Genomic DNA, 21,553 nt, shown 5'->3' on the forward strand with positions numbered 1-21,553 from the left:
CTATAATACTGTTGTTTGCTACTCTTTCTCTGATGTTTGCTCATTCATAGTACTAGGGAGTTATGTGATATTTGGATTGGGTCAGATTGAGATGGCAAAATGCTTCCATGCAGTAATGTATTCAAAAGGAGAGGAATCAAAAAATCCTGTAGCACTGTCAAGATGGTACTAAGACTAAAGTCTATAATATTTGTAAGCTGAAAAGTAAACTAAGAAAGATTTGATTATGAGGAAGAAGAGTGCAGGCATTCCTGGAGCCGTTTTATATATTTTACTCATGAGTTAAAAAGGATTATGTGAATTGTAGAGTAGTTTGAAAGTTCAAATGACTTAAGTCTTTTTGGGCAAATGAGGTCACTGGCAGGATTTAGAGCTATGCTATATGGTACTGTATGGTTCAGAACAAGCTTGATAATGGTGGTGTACCAAATCTTAGGCTGAAAGAATCAAGGGGACATGGCAAAGTGGGTGCTCTTATACTGGATTAGATATTGCTGTTATAATATTTGAATGCTAACTTTGATGTTGTTCAATTACTTTTGAAAATAATTTAAAGGAAAATGCTATGTTAATAGGAATACCTATTGAATGTGAACTATAAATGGTTACTAGCCTGGGTGTTGCTGTCGTAATTTTTGGGATAACTGTGCTTCTGAAGTAGGAAGTGTAATGTAATAGTAAGCATCTCGGACTTAGAATCTTCCCCAGCTTGTTAACATTATTAATTTTATGTCCTTGAGTAACTCTGTTTCCTTCTTTATAACCTTCCTGAGTCTTTTTCCACCTTTAAAAAGTGAGGATAATCTCTCCTGACCTTTAATCATGGGGGTGTATTACCTGGCATATATGAGACAGTAAGCATTTATTCATTTATTACCTCAAGTATTGAGTGTCTCATGTATGTCTGGTACTGTGTCGAGAGCTTTTATATGGACGTGCTTAGTAAAATTTAAAGTACTATCAATTTAAAGTTGTTTTATTAATCCACATAGTTGATCCATTCATCCTGTCATAAAGCATTAGACAAATGTTTCTCAACTGTAACTTTAGGTCTACATGAGAAATTTTCTGTTTTACTTAAACTTTACAAAATTTTAAGACAGAGCTTGCTATTATATTTGGTGACTCCAAGGACAGGAAAAATTAAAAGTCACTGTAAATTGTTTACAAATGCCACAAGACAAACTGGTCCCAGAGCATTTCCTCATGTCATTGTGAAAAGTACCAGCTTATGAAAGAGCTTGCTCTTTCTCTTCTCTGAAGTTTTGCTCTCCTATTTAGGAAGTTGCCCATCTCATTGGGTCCCTGTAAACTGGGTAGTGATTGTTTCAGGGGCTGATGAGGGGGAGAGGTTGGAGATTTAAAAGTTTTCCTGTGGTATCTTGTAAGATGTTCTGTTAGTGCACTCCCTTATACTGTAATAAGGAAAAAATCTGTACGGAGATTTGTACAGACTTTAAATGTAGAATGCAGGGGAAACAACAGAGGAAAAAAAGTGAGAAGAAAAGGGATTGCATAACAAAAATTAAAGACCATCTGCAGGAGATGTTACAGCCATTAGCTGCAGAGAGGCAAAAAGAACAAAGGCTTAAAATGGGATTGTCAATTAATGATACTCAATTGATTGTTGAGCTCTATGCTGACTTTTACCTTGGGAGATGACAGTCTTTTCAAAGAAAATCAGAGTTTTGGAGACCTGAGGGAGGATTAGTACTAAGCAAAATCATAAAGAAATGGTTTTTGGTATCCAACTGCCTCCTCTTTTGCACCCTTCTCAGCTCTCTATCTTTTTCCTAGTATCTCTAGCTTCTTCCAAATGCCTAACTTGTGCTTATTTCTAAAGATACCTTGACCCATGAAAGTTTTCATCTATTAATAGAACATCCAGCCTTTATAACTTTCCATTCTAGATGTTAGGAGAGCTATTTTAGAGCAGGTTGTACCTGTCTCTCACCCTTCAGATCATGCCATGTAAGTGCTCTCTCTACTAACTGCCTTAAAACATGCCTGACTACAAAGTAAAGTCTGATTGCTTCCTGCTACTACACTAATCTTGGTTCTTTGCTTCTTTGATATTTCCTGTGAACATCCACCACCACTGTTTCCTTTTTTAGCTGTCAAGAAAATAAATGTAACACTGGACAAAATGGCATAGATGATAGAGGCTTTGTTCATCTGCTCTTAAAACCACATCAAAGTTGCGACAGAAACATGGACTAAACACCAAGCAGAGTAGCCTCATCTTTAGCTTTCTAGATGAACAAAAGCCCTACAACTTCAAAGAGATAAGAAATCACCCTGCATCAGGAGGAGGTAGGAGGGAGTGAGGACGTGAGGCTGCCCAGTTCCCATAGGCTGAGTGGGACAGAGATTATGGCAGCTGCAGATGCCTCTTAAAGAGGCTGTGTTTGAGAGCAGACTTTTGCAGATGGACTTGCTCGTTCTGAGCACCAGCGCTTGGTTGGCTGCTTGAGGCCGGTGCGGGGGGCGGGGCACCAGGGACTTACAGGGGGACACTGAGTTGTCGGAGTGAGGGCTAAAGATGAGGCTTTCTCCCAGGCAGAAGAGCTGGGGGACTCCATTGTTCCTTTTTTGAGCCCTACCCCCCACTCAGTGTTCAGAAATAATGCTGCCATAGCTGAGACATCATCAAACTGGATAACAGAGGTCCCTTCACTCAGAGGATTCCCTGAAACTCTGTAATCTCCAACTCATGACTCCACCCAAGCCACATCCAGTTATGTCCTTGGCAAGTCCAATCCTCTTTGCTGAGCAGAACCAAGACTCACACTGGTCACAGTTGACCTCAGATTCTGGTGTGGCCTATTGAGGCAACTATAAGCACAGCATCAATGGATTGCTTGCTGAATCTTAACAGGGGGCTCTGGAGAGCACAGGCTGGGGCTAAACTTGGCCTGCAGCTGAACCCCTCTCAGGATTGTGCCACTGAACTCCTATTACACAAACCCACGCTAATAAGAACAAGAGATTTAGGAGCTTTTCTCAGTACATAGAAACTGCCAAAATGGGAAGACAAAGAAGCAGAAACCATATGAGAGAACAGAATAGAGATCTAAAAATAATGGAGTCAATCAATCTAATAGATGCAGAGTTCAAAACACTGTTTATAAAGATGGTCAATAAACTTAAGGGAAGTGTAGATGAACTCAGTGAGAACTTTAACAAAGAGATAAAAAAACATAAAAATGGAAATGGAAATTATAAAAGGGAACGAGTCAGAAATGAAGATGAAGATGAAGAATGTGTTAGAAGGAATCAACAGAGTGGATAAAAAAGAGGATCAAACCACTGATGTAAAGGATCAAGAAGCTAAAGACGTTCAATCAGAATGGCAGAAAAAAAAGCCCAGGCTATAATAATAATTTAAGAAGCCTACGGAACATGATTAAAGGTAAAAATATCTGTGTCTTTGAGAACCTGAAGGAAAACGAGATGTCGAATAGCTATTTGAAGAAATAATGATGGAAAACTTTCCTAACCTGGTGAAGAAAATAGATGTACAACCCCAGGAAGCTCAGAGAGTCTCAAGACAGAGGAACCCAAAGAGGCCTACAGCCAAGACACATCATAATTAAAATGCCAAAGTTTAAATATAAAGACAGAATCTTAAAAGTAGCAAGAGAAAAGCAGTTACCTACAAGGGAGCACCCATAAGACTGGCAGTTGATTTCTCAAAAGAAACCATGCAGGACAGAAGGGCTTGGCACAAAATATTCCATGTGATGAAAACCCAGGATCTACAAACAAGAATACTTTATCCAGCAAAGCTATCATTTAGAGTCGAAGGACAGATGAAGAGCTTCCCAGACAAAAAATAAGCTAAAGGAATTTATCAATACCAAGCCAGTATTACAGGAAATGTTGGAGAGATTTCTTTAAGACAAAAAAAAAAAAACTCATCAAAAACAGGAATAAAGAATGGTAATAACTACATTCCTATCAACAAGTACGTCAAATGGAAAAGAATTAAGTGTTCCAGCCAAAAGGTAGGATGGTAGAATGGATAAGAAAAGAAGACCCCTTCATTTGCTGCCTATAAGAGACTCACTTCAGATTAAGACACACAGACTAAAAGAAAGGGGATGAAAAAAGATATTGCCTTGATGATCCTAAAGGGTATTGCGCTAAATGAAGTAAGTCAAATAGACAAAGATAAATATCACATGATTTCATGTACATGCAGAATCTAAAGAACAAAATAAACAGCAATAACAACAAAAACAGAAACAAACTCATAGATACAGAGAATATTTTGAGGGCTACTAGATGGGAGGGGTTTTGAGGGGACAGTGATAAAGAGTGAAGGGATTAAGAAATACAAATGAATAATTACAAGATAGTCATGGAGATATAAAGTGTTGCATAAGGAAAATAGTCAACTATGTAATATGTAAGGGGGAAGAGGGGTACTAAATTTAATGGGGTGATCACTTGAGCTCTAATCACTATGCTGTACAACTGAAACTAATACATTATGTATGTCAACTATAATTGAAAAAAAGCTTATTGAATTGTACAATGTAAGTATGAGCAATTAATTGTCTATTATATTGCAATAAAGCTGGGAAAGAAAAAAGAAAAATGCAACTAATTTTGTAGTACTTATATTTAATCAGGTTGACACTATTGCTCTGTTTCTTTAAAACTGAAATAATATTTAGTAGAATCATTTCTTTGATTTCCTCCTTAAGCTACTTTACTCTGAAGGCATTTTATGTTTGCATAAATGAAGTTACTATAAATCTGTTTAACAGGAAATTTGTCTCTTGTTCCAGGAAAGTAATACTAAAATATCTGCATTATTTGGTCTTTGTTATGGTTTTACAGGTTCATTATTATTATAATTATACCATTATTTTTGTTTCTTAGGGTTACTAAATTTTAAAATGTACTATAATATGGTGAGGTACAATATAGATTATTCACTTGAAACATGTTGTAATTTGGCTTTTTCCATTGTCATCATTTTTGTTTTCTCATACAGATGACATCATAATCCTGAGAAAGATAGAAAATACAAGCACTGAAGAAAGAGAAATGGAGACAGAGAATGAGAGAGAAAATAATTCAGTTTCAAAATGTCAACCAAATGCTTCTAGGCATCATAAGCAGAGAGGTAAAGTATACAAAAAATCACATGTTGTAAAAAGAGTCTGAAAAATTTGTGAGTAACCAGGTCAGCAAATTTACAAAATTGGAGTGTTTTCTGAAGTTGCAAATTTGTCTCAAATTTACTTTTGAGACAGATTGGTAATAGTTTATATTACAGATTAATTACAGATTAATTATAGTTTATATTACAGATTAATTACTATTACAGATTGGTAATAGTTTATACCAAGACAAATGAAAAAAATGAAAAAAATTTTAAATTTATGTAAGTTACTTCCTTAAAGGAGAGCTTGATAAAATGAGAAATGTTTCATAGTTGTTCATGGGCCTGGCTGTTTGGTCCAATTCCACATTTAGGAGGCAATACAAGAGAAGGATGGTTAATAATCTGGGCACCATGGGGTCCATATTTTTTTCTAAATACACATAAAAATTGCTTTTATTTTGCTTTTTAAAATTACTTTAATTACAGTTGGCATATATATTAAAGTTTACAACACAGTGATTAGACATTTATATTACTTACAAAGTGATCACCTTGACAAATCTACATCTGACACCATACATAGTTATTACAATATTATTGACTATATTCCTTAGGCTATACTATTCATTCCTATGACTATTTTGTAACTATCAATTTGTACTTAATCTCTTCCCCCTTTTCACCCACCCTCCCAACCCCCGTCACATCTGGCAGCCATCAAAATGTTCTCTATATCTTATGAGTTGGTTTCTGTCTTTGTTTTATTTTGTTCTTTAGATTCCAATGTAATTGAAATCATATGGCATTTGTCTTTCTCTATCTGACTTCCTTCACTCAGCAAAATACCCTCTATGTCCATTCATGTTGTTGCAGATGGCAGGATTTCATTTTTTTTTTTTACAGCTGAGTAATACTCCATTATATCTATGTACCACCTCTTCTTTATTCATTCATCCATTGATGGACACCCAGGTAGCCTCCATATCTTGACTACTGGAAATAATGCTGCAATGAACATATGGATTCTCATGTCCCTTCGAAGTAGTATTTTGGATTTCTTCAGGGAAATACCCAGAAATGGCATGACTGGGTCTTTGTCTCTCATTATATATAGTCTTTGTTTTAAAGTCTTATTTTGTTAGGTATAAATATTGCTACCCCAGCTTTTTGTTTGTTTCCTATTTCATCAAACATCTTTTTCCATCTGTTTACTTTCAGTCTCTGTGTGTCTTTTGATCAGAAGTGAGTCTCTTGTAGGCAGCATATGTAGGGTCTTATTTTTTTATCCATTTAGTCACCTATGTGGTCTTAAGTCCCTTTAACATTTCTGGTAATACTGGTTTGTTGGTGATGAACTCCTTTAGCTTTTTCTTGTCTGGAAAGCTCTTTATCTGTCCTTCAATTCTAAACGATAGTTTTGCTGTGTAGAGTAATCTTCGTTATAGATCCTTTTCATCACTTTGAATATTTCCTGCCAATCCCTTCTGGCCTGCAATATTTCTGTTGAAAATTCAGCTGACACTCTTATGGGAGTTCTTTTGTCAATAACTAGACACTTTTCTCTTGCTATTTTTAAGGTTCTCTGTTTGTCTTTAACTTTTGGCATTTTAATTATGATGTGTCTTGGTGTGGGCCTCTTTGGATTCATCTTGTTTGGAACTCTCTCCTGTTTCCTGGGCTTGTATGTGTATTTCCTTCACCAGATTAGGGAAGTTTTCTGTCATTATTTCTTGAAATCAGTTTTCAATTTCTTGTCCTCTCTCTTTTCCTTCTGATATCCCTATGATGAGAATATTGATGTGCTCGATTTTGTCCCAGAGGTCTCTTAAACTATCCTCAGTTTTTTGGACTTATGTTTTTGTTGCTGTTCTGATTGGGTGTTTTCTGCCATCTTGTCTTCTAAATCGCTGATTTGATTCCCTGCTTCATTCGATCTACTGTTGATTTCTTCTAGTGTATTCTTCATTTCAGTTATTGTATTCTTCACTTCTGACTGGTTTTCTTTTATGTTTTCCATCTTAATTTTTGTCTTCTATCTCTTAAAGTCCTCACTGAGTTTATCTACTCTTCCCCAAAGTTCACTGAGCATCCTTATAATTGGCATTTTGAACTTTCATCTGGTAGATTGCTCATCTCCATTTTGTTAGTTCTTTTTCTGAAGATTTGTTTTGTTCTTTCATTTGGGACATTTTTTGTTTGTCTCTCCATTTTGGTTGACTTCCTGTGTTTGTTTCTATGTATCAGGTAGGGCTACTATGTCTCCCAGTCTTAGTAGAGTGGCCATATGGAGTAGGTGTCTTGTAGGTCCAGTGGCATAGTCCACCTGGTCACCTGAGCTGGGTGCTCCAGATGTGTCCCTTATATAGATTGTATGTGCCCTCTTGTAGTAGTTGAGTCTTGGTTGCTGTTTGCATGTCAGTGGGATGGAGAGTTGACTCTGGGGCTGATTGGTTAGGAGGACTTGCCATGACTGCAGTGGGAGGGGGGAGGATATTGTGCAGGGGCTGAACCTACAGAGCATGATTCACTTTAGCAGGGCTTTGGTGCCTGCTCTGAGTGCCCTTTGAGTGCATCGTCCTGGGCTATGGCCCCAGGTAGTGCTCCAGCTTAGACTGAAGCCGGCCATTGGGCATGCAGGCTGGGGCTTTCTAAAAGGGGCCCCACTGCAGGCCAAGTTTAGTCGCAGCCTGTGCCCTGCCTGGAGCCACCTGGAATCAGTCACCAAGCAATATGCCAATGGCCACCAACCATGCTGAGCTTGGAGGTGCCTCAAGAGGCCAAGCCGCAAACTGAGGCTGGCTGCCACTAGTGCTAGGCTTGAGGCTGCTCAGCAAGAGGTGGGGTGCAACGAGGCCAGGTGCTGCTTGTTTAGGTTATATGAACATTTGAGAGATTTTAGTACAGTCCACAGCATGAGCCAAGACAGTCTGTATGAAAAATCCACTGCAAGCAGCTTAAGTGGGCTCACAAGTTGAGTTGGGGTGGGGTCTAAGGAAATCACCAGGTGGAGGAACCAGAGTTTTAATCAGATTGATGGAGAATCAGATATGGCAGCCACCTCTGTTTGCAAGCCTGGTGAAGGAGAGTTCAACAAAGGAACCATGGTTTCTCCCAGTACTTCCTCCCGGTATGTCTCTGGAATCTTTTAAGTAGCTACCCCAGTGCTTGAGCTTAGAGAGAGTGAATCCATCAGCAGGTCAGTTCATACACAGGCCCCTTAAAAGAAACATTTGCAGTTCCCGCACCCCTCCATCTAACTCTGCCACAATCTCTGCTAGTTTTCACCACCAGGAGTTGTGGGAACTTTTCTTCCTGGCATTGGAAACCTGGGCTGGGGAGCCCAGTGTGGAGCCGGTTCTTCTTGCTTCCTTAGGGGGAGTCTCTGTAGCTAAGATATTCCTCCCAATTTTCAACCAGCACATGTGAGTGTGGGACCTCTCCATTCCATGTCTCCTCACCTCTTACCAGTCTCGTGGTGACCTCTTCTGTGTATCTTCAGTTGTAGGACTTCTGTTCAGCTAGATTTCAGGTGCTTCTCAATGATGGTTGTTCTGTAGTATAGTTTTAATTTTGATATGGTTGTGAGAGGAGGCAAGCACAGCGCAGCGTTTACCTTCTCCACCATGTTGACCAGAAGCCCCTGGCAGCCACATTTTGAAAAAATAAATGCTGTAGGGCATAGAGAGTGTAGAAGAACACGAAGAAAGTTGATTGCAACCCTAACCACATTAGTCAGTGCAGTGTGCATATTTTAATATGAATGCACTGTAGATTGCCATAGTAGAGAAGTCTTTTAAACGATTAAGGTTCTTCATGGTCTAGTCAACAGGTCAGAACCATCTTTACATTGTACATACTCTTAAGCCCATGCCAGTTGCCTACCAGCTTCACTAGAGTCCTTATTTGAATCCTTCAGTGGCTTAGCAGATTCTGAGTAAAGGAAGAGATAGTAGGTATTATAAAGGCATAGATGCTAAGAATGATGAGGTGGTCCATTCTCATGTTTCTAACTAAACATAAAATTGATCTTTATGAGCCTTTTGGAGATCTGAATTTTTCGAACATTTTTTAAGCTTTCTTTACATCCAGAGCAAAACACATGAGGCAAATATTCACATGATTAATATAAGGCAGATAGTTCTCCCCATCTCCCCTTGTTCTGTTAGTGTGTTTTTTCAGTTCTGAATAATATGCCCCAATTTTGGTGGCATCTAAAACCAAATTCATTATATATACATTATATATTGTATATAAGGTATTGTATACAAAGAATATTAACATATCAAGATATACTGATAGACAATGACATGGATGGACCTAGAGGTTATTAAGCTGAGTGAAGTAAATCAGAGAAAGATAAATACCATATGATTTCACTTCTATGTGGAATCTAAGGAACAAAAGGAACACTAAACAAAAGCAGACTCATGGACACAGAGAACAATCAGATGAGTGCCAGAGGGGAGGGGAGCTGGTGGACTGGGAGATAAAAGTGAAGGGATGAAGAAGTCCAAATTAGTAGTTACAAAACAGTCATGGGGATATTGAGTACAGCGTAAGGAATATAATCATCAGTATTGTAATGGCTATGGGTCGAGCCAGATGGGTGATAGAGTAATTGGGGGGATCACTTCATAAACTATATAAATGTCTAACCAATGTACTGTATACATGAAACTAGTTTTGAAAAAGTTAAAAAAAGGTGTGCAAATAGAAATAGTATGGCAAAGACTTCTAAAATTCAGTGAGACTCCTTGATGATATCAGACTAATGAAATCAAAAATTTTGCAAAACCCAGTACATAATTTTAAAACAATAAGATGACAGGTAATACTTCTAAAAGATATGCTTAATTTACTGACTGAAAATATGGAAAATAATTATTTTTCAAAGAATACTCAAGATTCAAAAACAACGTCAAGGAAAGAAATGATAAAAAACCATACCAAGGAACTTCTGGATTCAAGTCTGGACAAAGCCCTTTAAACAGTCAGCCTTTAACTAAACAGGTAAATAAATACCAAGAATTAATCAATATAAAAGGTATTAAATTTAATATATTTCTTAAGGAAAATTTTAAATTCTGTTGAGAGCAAAGTTTGTTTCTTATTATTCCTTCATGATTCCTTGAACATAAATATTTGTTAATATTTTTTGTAACTGTTTTAATAAACATTTAATTTTTACTATTTTCAATCATTACTTGAAATTTTGAATTTATAACATGCCAAAAGAGATTATTGATTTTGTGATTTGTATAATCATTATTTTTGCTGTCGTGATATACTATAGTTGTACAAATCTATCACTTCTAAATTTTCATAGGTGAGCCAGTCACTGGACAGGAATCTGAGAGGTGCTCATATCCAGATTCATTAGCCACCATTGATGCTACTGTTTTAGCCTATAACCTGATCCTTCTTAAGATGTTATATGCTCATTTAGTAAAAATAGTGATTCTGGGAGCTTAAATAATTTTTGCCATATTATGTAAATGCAGTTTTTTTTGGAGAGGAACTTGTTGCATTTTTCATTATTTTGAGTATTAATTTAAATTGATTTAGTAAATGTTGATTAAATGTTTTCTATGCAGGCACTATGCAAGATACCAGAACAGCCCTGCTTCAAATATTATATGTAATGACAGGAGGGAAAAAAGAAAAATTTAATGCCAGGAAGGTATCAATACATATTCTAATAGGAGTATAAGTTATATATTGTGGAGATGCAGTAATTCATTCTGATTGAGAAAGTTTGATGTAGGAGATGACATTTCATCTGTAGGGTGAAGAGGTTTTTCATAAAATTTGGAACAATGGACATGAGCTTACGTCTGCTGTATGAGTTTACATGATGCATAAATGAACTAAGAGTTTTGTAAAACAACATTTTCAAATTGAAAGCATCTTTCTCTCATACTTTTGAGACTGTCATTATAGCACAACTCATCAGAGAAAAGTACTCTGCTGTAAAGAAATATATTAAAAATAATATATATACTTAATATAATTATATGTTCAATATAATATATTAAGAATAATTATTTCACCAATAAATTGAATAACAATTTGTTTTCAATCATGCTTTGAAAATTCTAATAAGCTAGTGTTATACTTCACAAAATTTAATCCTCATATTAGTAAGATACTATTGTATTTATTCAACATAATTCTTTTTGATAGATTCTGTTTGATAAAGAGTTTCTACAAGGAAAAAAACTAACATGCACTTTATTTTCTAAAGCTAGAAATGTGTACTGTTCATGTTGATGAAAATGTTTCTTGTATAAACATTTGAAAAATGCTACAAACTCCTTTGGAAAGGGACTTGGGTGTATATGATCTTTAGAAAATGGGTCTCAATATTTTGTGCTGACCCACCATTCTCCCAACAATAGTCATTTTGAAAAGAGAAGTGCAAATGCTTTCTACCCAATCTCTTTATTTATGTTTTACAGTAGGAGAATGACTATGGCTTTATGCTTTAGCAAAGCAACACATTTGTCATATTTTTTACTTTACTGAAATTTTATGGGAATTGTATTCTTTATATCATTAACAATTGCTTCCAGCTTCTCCTCATGGTCCATATAACTTTATCCCCTTACATTTATGTAGTATCATAGAACTCTGTTAAGATTTCATTCTTTCAGTTTCACTGATTCACTCTACTGCTCTTTTGGTTTAAAAATTGAAAAGGTAGAAAGGCTGTGTTGTCGCCAGGCCAATTTACTTAAACAGCATTAAGCCAAACTTCTGCTTTCTTTATAGCCACCTTTCCCCTCACTTACGTGTCTTTCTCTCTAGAATTAAATACTAATTTATATTGAAGAGATGGCTTCTTTTCTAATGATCCTGAACAGCTGAAGAATAAATAGTATGACTTTGAACACTTTCTTTTGGTTCTAAGGGTTTGTACTAGAAACTATTATTAAATAGTCTGTCTCTTCTTAACTACAAAGTCACAAAATCTGTTGTTTATTTAGGTAAAAAATAGATCCAAAAAATAGTAGGTAGAATATGACCGTGAAATATATTCAAATTTGAAATGCAACTAATTTCCTATACTTAAAACATTTCATTAGAATTTTACATGCATAATACTCTTTGTGCCAAAGACATTAGGCATCAGAGCTTTCTGCAAATTAGTGCTGAAACTGTTTACCTTATAAAAGTGCAGGCAGCAGAATTCTTAAAAAAAAATGAAAATAAAAAGGATGATAGAAATGGCCTTGACAAAATATCATTGTGACTTACTGAAGTCACGGGGTATGTGTTTTACTGGTTTTGTGAAATTGTGATTCTTTGCAGGGGAAGTGCAATGACAATTCTAAGACCCAAGCAGAGAGGAATCGAGGCCAATCAAAAAGGAACCAGCATCGATTAGAAGGATCTCAAAGCCAATCAGAAGAAAATCGACACTATTCAGGGAGATCTCGAGGCCATTTAGAGAGATCTCATCATCAATCAGAGAGATCTCGAGGCCAATTAGAGAGATCTCATGGCCAGTCGGAGAGATCTCATGGCCACCCAGAAAGATCTCATGGCCAATCGGAGAGATTTCATGGTCAATCAGTGAGATCTCATGGCTATTTTGAGAGATCTCATTACCAGTCAGCGAGATTTCATGGTCAATCAGGGAGATCTCATGGCCAATTAGAGAGATCTCGTGGCCAGACAGAGAGATCTTTTGGCTACTCTGAGAGGTATCGTGACCAATCAGAGAGATCTTATATCCGCTCTGAGAGATATCGTGGTTACTCAGAGAGATATTATGACCACTTGAGGCTATCTCATGTCCTATCAGAGAGATCTTATGTCCTATCAGGGAGATATCATGAACAATCAGAGAGATTTCATGGACAGTCAGGGAGATCTTATGGACAGTCAGGGAGATATCGAAGACACTCACCAGTAGGAAGATTCAGAACTTCACTCAAAATTGAGTCTGGATTTGACAGGTAAAAACTTAATGAATACTTAATCATTAGTGCAATGTGTTAAGTGATATGCAAATATAAAGGCATAATTTTATATCTAAATTTTAATGACTGTATTTGTTGTAACACATATTGGGACAAAGATACTAATAGAATGGAGGTAATATATAGATGGCGTCAATATTTTTTCTTTTTCGGAGGAGGGGAAACAGTAACACGTTTATTATGCTAATTAGTCTCATTCATGAACGTGGTATATTCCTATATGTTGTAAATTTTCTTTTTTTTTTTTTTTTACAATTCAACAGTAAGTCATATATATTTTGCATTGTATGTTCACTGCCCACGGTTATATTTCTTTCTGTCACCATATATGTGACCACTTCCATCCTATCTATCTGCCCCCTCACCCCACTCTTCACTCTTTGGTAACCATATGTCTTTTGTCCATGTCCATTAGTTTCTGTTTGTTTGTTGATTTTAGGTTTATATCACATATAAGTGATATCACATTGTTTTCATCTTCTATTTGGCTAATTTTGCTTAGCATGATTATCTGAAGGTCCATCCATGTTGTCACAAATGGGAGTATTTCATCACTTCTTATAGCTGATTGATAGTCCATTGTATCTATGCACACATCTTTATCCAATCATCTATTTTTGCACGTTTTGGTTGCTTCCATATTCCGGCCACCATGAATATGCAGCTATGAACATCAATATGAAAATATATTTTCAGATATGGGTTTTTAAGTCTTTGGGGTAAATACCCAGTAGAGGGATTACTGGATCATTTGGTAGATCAGTTCTTAGTATGTGAGGAACCTCCATATTGTTTTACATAGTGGCTATACCAATTTGCAGTCCCACTAGCAGTGTATGAGGGTTCCTTTTTCTCCATATCCTCTCCAACACTTGTTATTACTTGTCCTGTTGATAATAGCTATTCTAACAGGTGTGAGACAGTATCTCATTGTGGTTTTGATTTGCATTTTCCTAATAGCTAGCGATATTGAGCATCCTTTCATATGTTGGCCATTTAAATGTCTTCTTGGGAGAAGTGCCTGTTCAGGTCCTCTGACCATTTCTTAATTGGATTTTTTTTCGTTGTTGTTGTTGTTAATTGAGTTGTATGAGTTATTTATATATTTTGGATAGTAGGCCCTTATCCGAGGCATTGCTAGCGAACATATTTTCTCATTTGGATGTCTTGTTACCTTGTTGACAGTTTCATTTGCTGTGCAGAAGCTATTTAGTTTCATATAGTCCTATTCATTTATTTTTGCATTTACTTCCCTTCCATTTAAGGTTAAATTCATAAAATCTTCTTTAAGTCTAAGGTCCTTGAGTTTAGTTCCTATGTTTTCTTCTATGCATTTTATTGTTTCAGGTCTTATATTCAGGTCCTTAATCCATTCTGAGTTAATTTTGGTGTGTAGTGATAGACAGCAGTCTAGTTTCGATCTTTTGCAGGGTTTCCAGTTATCCCAGCACCATTTATTAAAGAGACTTTCATTTCTCCACTGTATTTTTTGGCTCCTTTGTTGATAATAATTTGTTCATATAAACATGGGTTTACTTCTGAACTCTTGATTCAGTACCACTGGTCTGTTTTTCTGCCAATACCGTGTCTTTTGATTATTGTCACTTTGTAGTATAATGCTAAGTTGGGCAGAGTGATGCTTCCAGCTTATTCTTTTTTCTCACAATGGCCTTGGCAATTAAGAGTCTTTTGTGCTTCCACACAAATCTGATGATTTTTTGTTCTATTTCTTTAAAAAATGCCGATGGGATTTTGATGGGGATTGCATTAAATCTGTATAATGCTTTAGGTAATAAGGTCATTTTAACTATGTTGATTCTTCCAATCCAAGAACACAGAATATCTTTCCATTTCTTTATATCTTCAATTTCTTTTAAAAGAGTCATACAGTTTTCATTATATAGATCCTTCTCATGTATCGTTAAATGTATTCCTAGGTATTTTATTTTTGTTGCAATTGAAAAATGAGCTATTTTCCTCTTTTTCTGACACTTCATTATTAGAGTATAGGAACACTATGGATTTTTGAATGTTGATTTTTGTGTCCAGAGATTTTACTGTATTTGCTTATTGTTTCTAATAGTGTTCTTGTGGAGTCTTTAGGTTTTTCTATATAGAGAATCACATCATCTGTAAATAGTTACAGTTTGACTTCTTTGTTTCCTGTTTGGATTTCTTTTATATCTTTCTCTTGCCTGATTACACTCACTAGGGCTTCCAGTGTTATATTGAATAGCAGTGGCAATAGTGGACAGTCTTGTCTTTTTCATCTTAGAGGGAAGGTTTTTAGTTTTCACCATTAAATAAAATGTTGGCCGAGGGTTTTCATAGATGGCCTTTATTATGTTAAAGTACTTTGCTTCTATACTGATTTTGTTAAGTGTTTTGATCATAAATGAATGCTGTATTTTGTTGAGGGCTTTTTCTGCATCTATTGATATGATCATATGATCCCTATTTTTTAATCTGTGTGGTGTATCAGATGAATCAATTTGTGTATATTGAACCAACCCTGTGCCTCTGGGATGAAGCCTACTTGATTACAGCATATAATCTTTAAATATGTTGCTGTATTCAGTTCGTTGGTATCTTATTTAGGATTTTTGTATCTGTGTTCATGACAGGCATTGGTCTGTAGTTTTTTGTGTATGTGTATGTGTGTTATCTTTACCAGGTTTTGGTATCAGGGTAATATTGGCTTCATAAAATGAGTTAGAAGGTACTGCCTCGTCTTCGATATTTTGGAAGAGTTTGAGGAGAATAGGTATTAAATCATCTTTGAATGTTTGGTAGAATTCACTGGTGAAGCCATCTGGTCCTGGACTTTTATTTTTTGCTAAGTTTTTGATGATTGTTTCAGTTTCCGTACTGTTGATCAGTCTATTTAGATTTTCCAGTTCTTCTTGATTCAGTCTTGGAAGGTTGTATTTTTCTAAGTACTGATCCATTTCTTCTAGGCTTTTAAATTTGGTGTTATATACTTTATCATAGTTCTCTTGTATGATCCTTTGTATTTCTGTGGTGTCTGTCATAATTGCCCCTCGTTTATCCCTGTTTTTGTTTATTTGTGTCCTTTCTCTTTTTTCTTTAGTGAGTCTAGCCAGGGATTTGTCAATTTTATTAACCTTCTCAAAGAACCAGCTCTTTGTTGCATTTATTTTTCTATTGTTTTTGTTTGTTTGGTTTTCATTTTGATTTAATTCTGTTCTACTTTTGATTATTTTTTTCCTTCTGCTGACTTTAGGCTTCATTTTTTCTTTTTTTAGCTTTTTAAGATGAAGCGTTTGGTTGTTTACTTGGGCTAGTTTTTGTTTTTTGAGATAGGACTATAATAATAAGAACTTTTCTCTTATGACCACTTTTGCCGTGTCCCAAAAGTTTTGATATGTTGTACTTTTTTCATTTCTATGTGTCTCTTGATCTCTCTTTTTATTTCTTCTCTGCTGCAGTCATTCTTCAGTAGCATGTTGTTTAATTTCCATGTATTTGTGGTTCTTCCCACTTCTTTTTTTACAGTTGATCTCCAGCTTCAAAGCGTTATCATCAGAGAAATGGTTGGAATGATTTCAACCATATTAAATTTTTTGAGTCTATCTCTGCATCCCAGCATGTGTTCAATCCTTGAAAATGTTCCATGTGCACTAGACAAGAATGTATAAGCAGCTGTTTTTAGATGAAAGGCTCTGTAAATGTCAATTATGTCCAATTAGTCTAATGTGTCATTTAAGGATGTTATTTCCTTATTGATTTTCTGTTTGGATGATCTGTCCATATCCGCTAGTGGGGTATTTAGGTCCCCTAGTATGATAGTTTTTGTTCTGTTTCTTCCTTTAGTTTTGTTAGTAACTGCTTTACATATTTCAGAGCTCCCTGATTGGGAGCATAGATATTACTGAGTGTTTTGTATTCTTGGTGTATAATTTCCTATATCATATGAATTGTCCCTCAGTGTCTTTATTTACCTTTTTTATTTTGAAGTCTGTTTCATCTGATATTAGTACCACTACTCGCACTTTTCTCTGAATGCCATTTGCTTGAAATATCATTTTCCACCTTTTTACTTTGAGTGTATATTTGCCTTTGGAACCGAGGTGTGCCTCCTGGAGGCCACGTATATTTGGGTTGTGTTTTTGATCCAATCTGCAATTCTGTGCCTTTTTATTGGTGAATTCAGTTCCAACAGAAAATCAATAAGGAAATAACATCCTTAGATGACACACTAGATCAACTTTACATTTAGGGTGATTATTGAAACATGAAGTTTTCCTATAACCATTTTATCTTGTACTTTCTGGTAGCTTGGTGTTTCCATTGTTTCCTTGGCCTTGTGTTTCTACCTGTTTTTTTTTTTTAATTTTTTTTTTGGTGGATTTTCCCACTGGTCCTTCTTGTTTTATGTTATGTGCTTCCATTCTGAATCTTTGACATGTGGTTACCCTTATGAATATGTAATAGATAGTTATACACATATATGTATGTATGTATGTGTATGTATGTAGTGATCTATTTTCTTCCCCATGTGCTCTACCTCCATTCCCCTTTGCGAATTTGGATCTTTGAATCCCCCCTCTTTTCAGTCATTATTGTCTCAATTTTCCCTATGTATGCTGAACATTCATTACTATCTTGCAATAGCATATCTCTTCTTATTGTTTACGCCTATAATGCCCTGTTCTTATTAAGGTTTGCATTCCTTTGCTTCTATATGCCTGTTAGTCATCTTACTCCTAGTTATGTATTTTTTTTTATCATTTCGTTTTAGGTGAGCTGACCCCTTTCAGTATTTCCCGTAGTGCAGACCTTGTAGTGGAGAATTCTCTCAATTTTTGCATGTCTGGAAAGGTCTTTATTTCTCCTTCATATCTAAAGAAGAGCTTTGCTAGATACATTATTCTTGACTGGTAGTTGCTTTCATTTAATAGTTTGAGTATTGGATTCCACTCCTTTCTAGCTCATAAGGTTTGCGCTGAGAAGTCCAACGATAATCTAATGGGTTTTCCTTTATAGATTTCCGTCTTCTTTTCCCTGGCTGCCCTGAGAATTCTTTCTTTGTCGTTGATTTTTGATAATTTTAATACAATGTTCCTTGGAGAAAGCCTTTTTGGGTTGAGATAATTGGGTGTTCTGTTGATTTCTTAAGTTCCAAGGTCCAGCTCATTCCCTAGATTTGGGAAATTCTCATCAACTGTGTGTCTGAGAATGCTTTCTAGTCCCTGTTTCTTTTCCTCACTTTTGGGAGTATCCATTATTCTTAGGTTTCCTTTCCTGATGGTATAAACTAGTTCCTGTATTCCTCTTTCATTATTTTTTATTCTTTGTTTTCTCTCTTATTCCTTATGCTTTATTTTTATATTTCTGTCTTCAATATCACTGACCCTTTCCTCCATTTGGTCGACTATTTCCCAAGCTTGCTATTTCATTCTTTGTTTCTTTTAGTGTGTTCTTCACCTCCAGAATTTGTAATTGGTTCTTTTTTAGGGTTTCAGTCTTCTGGCTAAAATACTCATTCTGCTGATCTAGTTGTTTTTTTTTTTTCAGTTCCCAGAATTATTGGTATGAATTATTGCAGATCTCATTGAGTTTTTTTTCCAAAGTACCACCTTGAATTCCATGTCATTTAAGTTGCATATTTCTATGTCTTTAATCTTAGTTTCTGGAGATTTACCTCCTTCTTTCTGAGCTGCCTTGTCACCTTGGCTGTTCTTTGTGTTTAATGACCTATATCTGAGCCTGAGCCTGGGCTTTAATGGAAGTGCATTCTGTTTTTTTATTCCTCTCCGCCCCCCCACCACCCCAGAAAGCTTTACTATATAAAAGTCTCTCTTTAGCCTGTTATTAAGGAGTTTTTCTTTTGGTTTCCAGTAGATGGCGTCTAAGCCTCTTGTATCTCTGTTTTATATAAAGCCTTAATAATATCATTTTTTTCTTAATAAATATTAAATCACGATAGCTACCCTCGGTCCCAGTGCCCGTCCCTGTCAGTGTTAGCACCAATTGTGGTAGTGTTTGCTCATGTTCCCTTGCAGATCCCCAGTATTTGGTCATGGAGTATATGGGGTGGTACCCTCTGGGTTGGAGGATGGGGGTTGAGGCCCAGGCATGCGTTTTGTAACTGTAGCTAGTAAGACTCAGCTGTTTCTTCTCTGCCATCCCACTTTGTCTTGCTTTCTGCCCTGATGCCTACCTACTGCCGCTGCATGGATCTCACGACTCTCTCAGGCAAGGCTGTTCAGGGAACCCACTGTATCTTCTCCTCTCCCCCTCCTCCTGCAGGAAGCTCTGGCTGCAAGAAGCAGCTTCTTTGTTTCTCCCAGTCTACTGCCAGCCTCCTGTGGTTCTGTCCTGTGGTAGCTCTTAGGCTCAGATCACTAGCTCAGACATGCTTGTGTAAAGGTTAGGTGTTATTTGTTGAGTTTTAGATGTTCAGCTTATTGTTATTTCAAGGGGAGAGATTTGCAGTCATCTCTCTTTCCAGTGTGCTTCTGACCTCAATATTCTTTCAACATGCTGATGTCTTCTAGCTATCATCCAGTTTCTCAGTGTACCCTAATTAAGTTGTTCTATCTTAGGTCCACTTTTCCAGGCAAAACCCCATATACTCAGCTTTTGCTACTGAGCCTTCTCCACAATCAAAATATATATATTCAGTGTCTCATTCCATCTGAATCGTTCAACCTACTAGGCAGGCTAATGTAAAACAAGCTGTGCTAGATCAATATGGAATCTCTAATAATGAATTTTTTTTGTTTGTTTTGCTCCTCTATATTCTTCCTAAAAAGTCTTCAGAGAGTCCTCATCAGACAAATGATAGGTGTATCTTTGGGCAGCTGAACTTTGCTGCTTTCCTCAAATGAGAGGATGCTATTCTGTTTATAGATGCAACCCTAACCTTCGGAGTATAATTTGAATATATTGTATATATTCACTGTTGCCTTGTAAAACTGTCAAGTCTATCTGCCCTAGCAAAAGAACCAGAGTAATTTAATATTATTGCAGATTGTTAGAGTTTTAAAACCACAGGATGTTTTTATTGTCGTCAGTGAGGCAATTGAATACAAATTTACTTTTAGATTGAAAATCTCAGTGATTGTCTTCAGTTTGCATTGACTGTAAATGTCTAGTGAAATATTTCAGCTTATATTAACCATTCTATAGAATTGCTAATCTCAGCTAAAAATTATTCACAAAATGTATGCATAGGTTATTGTATATCTAGATAATGTCTCATGTAAGTACCATTTTAATGCTAAATGCCCCAGACTAATATTAGCAATATACAAATAATTTGCTATAAAAAATTAAAATATGTTTAACAGTAATAACAAGAAATTCGAGTATCTTCATTTATCAGGGATTTTCAGGATTTACTTCATTTTCTTCTTTTTCTTTTTTTCTTTTTCAATAACAGTTGACATTCAATATTATTTTATATTTGTTTCAGGTATACAGCATGATGGTTAGACATTTATGTAATTTACAGAGTGATCCCCTGATTAGTCTAGTACCTGCCTGGCACTATACATAGTTATTAATATTATTGTCTTTAGCACTTCATTTTACACATCATTGTTTGTTAAGTAGTATAATACTTCCACTAAGGCACTTCTTACTGAGCAAGGGCTCAATACCTGATGCACATAGAAGCTAATGCTATGATATTATATTGTCTTTTGAGAAAATAAGAGGCTTTTATTGCCAAATCAAACAGCCAGGAAACAGAAGGCAAGGCACAAATCTGTCTCCCCTGATCCAGAGTTTAGGATGAGTTTTAAGTGATAAAAAGCAAAGACCTACAACAAAGATTACTCTACCCAGCAAAACTACCATTTAGAATTGAAGGACAAATAAAGAACTTTCCAGATAAGAAAAAGGGAAAGCAGTTCACTACCTTTAAGCCAGTATTACCAGAAATGTTAAAGAGACTTCTTTAAGAAGACAAGGAATAAAAAAAAAGATAAATATGAAAATGGCAATAGTTACATAACTGTCAACAATTACTTTAAATGTAAATGGCTTACATGCTTCAGTCAAGAGACATAGGGTGGCTGAATGGATAAAAAAGCAAGAACCTTACATATACTGTCTACAAGAGACTCATTTCAGATGGAAAGACATACAGACTGAAAGTAAAGGGACGGAAAAGATATTTCATGAAAATGGAAACAAAAACAGCAGGAGTAACAATACTTAAATTAGACAAAATAGATTTTAAAACAAAGGCTATCACAAGAGGCATAGAAAGACTCAGTACTTCCACCTCTGAGTATTTATCTGAAGAAACCCAAAACACTGCTTTAAAGGGACATGCGAGTCCATATGTTCATTTAAGCATTATTTACAGTAGCAAAAATATGGAAGGAACCTAAGTGTCCATCAATGGATGAATGGATAAAGAAGAGGTAGAATGAATATATATATATATATATATATATATATATATATATATATA

At 35.9% G+C, this 21,553-nt stretch overlaps 1 protein-coding gene across 1 annotated transcript in view; it reads left to right on the top strand.

Moving 5' to 3' along the window:
• Window positions 1-21,553, top strand: part of LUZP4 (leucine zipper protein 4) — a 52,948-nt gene that overhangs the window by 19,548 nt on the left and 11,847 nt on the right. Inside the window, exons 2-4 of the mRNA XM_016137223.2 lie at window positions 5,006-5,137; window positions 10,014-10,129; window positions 12,431-13,080. Of these exons, the coding sequence (XP_015992709.2) occupies window positions 5,006-5,137; window positions 10,014-10,129; window positions 12,431-13,080 (898 nt within the window). The remainder of the gene's footprint in view (window positions 1-5,005; window positions 5,138-10,013; window positions 10,130-12,430; window positions 13,081-21,553) is intronic.

This window comes from Rousettus aegyptiacus, unplaced genomic scaffold (assembly GCF_014176215.1).
Source record: "Rousettus aegyptiacus isolate mRouAeg1 unplaced genomic scaffold, mRouAeg1.p scaffold_m13_p_9, whole genome shotgun sequence".
In the NCBI taxonomy this organism is placed as follows: Eukaryota; Metazoa; Chordata; class Mammalia; order Chiroptera; family Pteropodidae; genus Rousettus; species Rousettus aegyptiacus.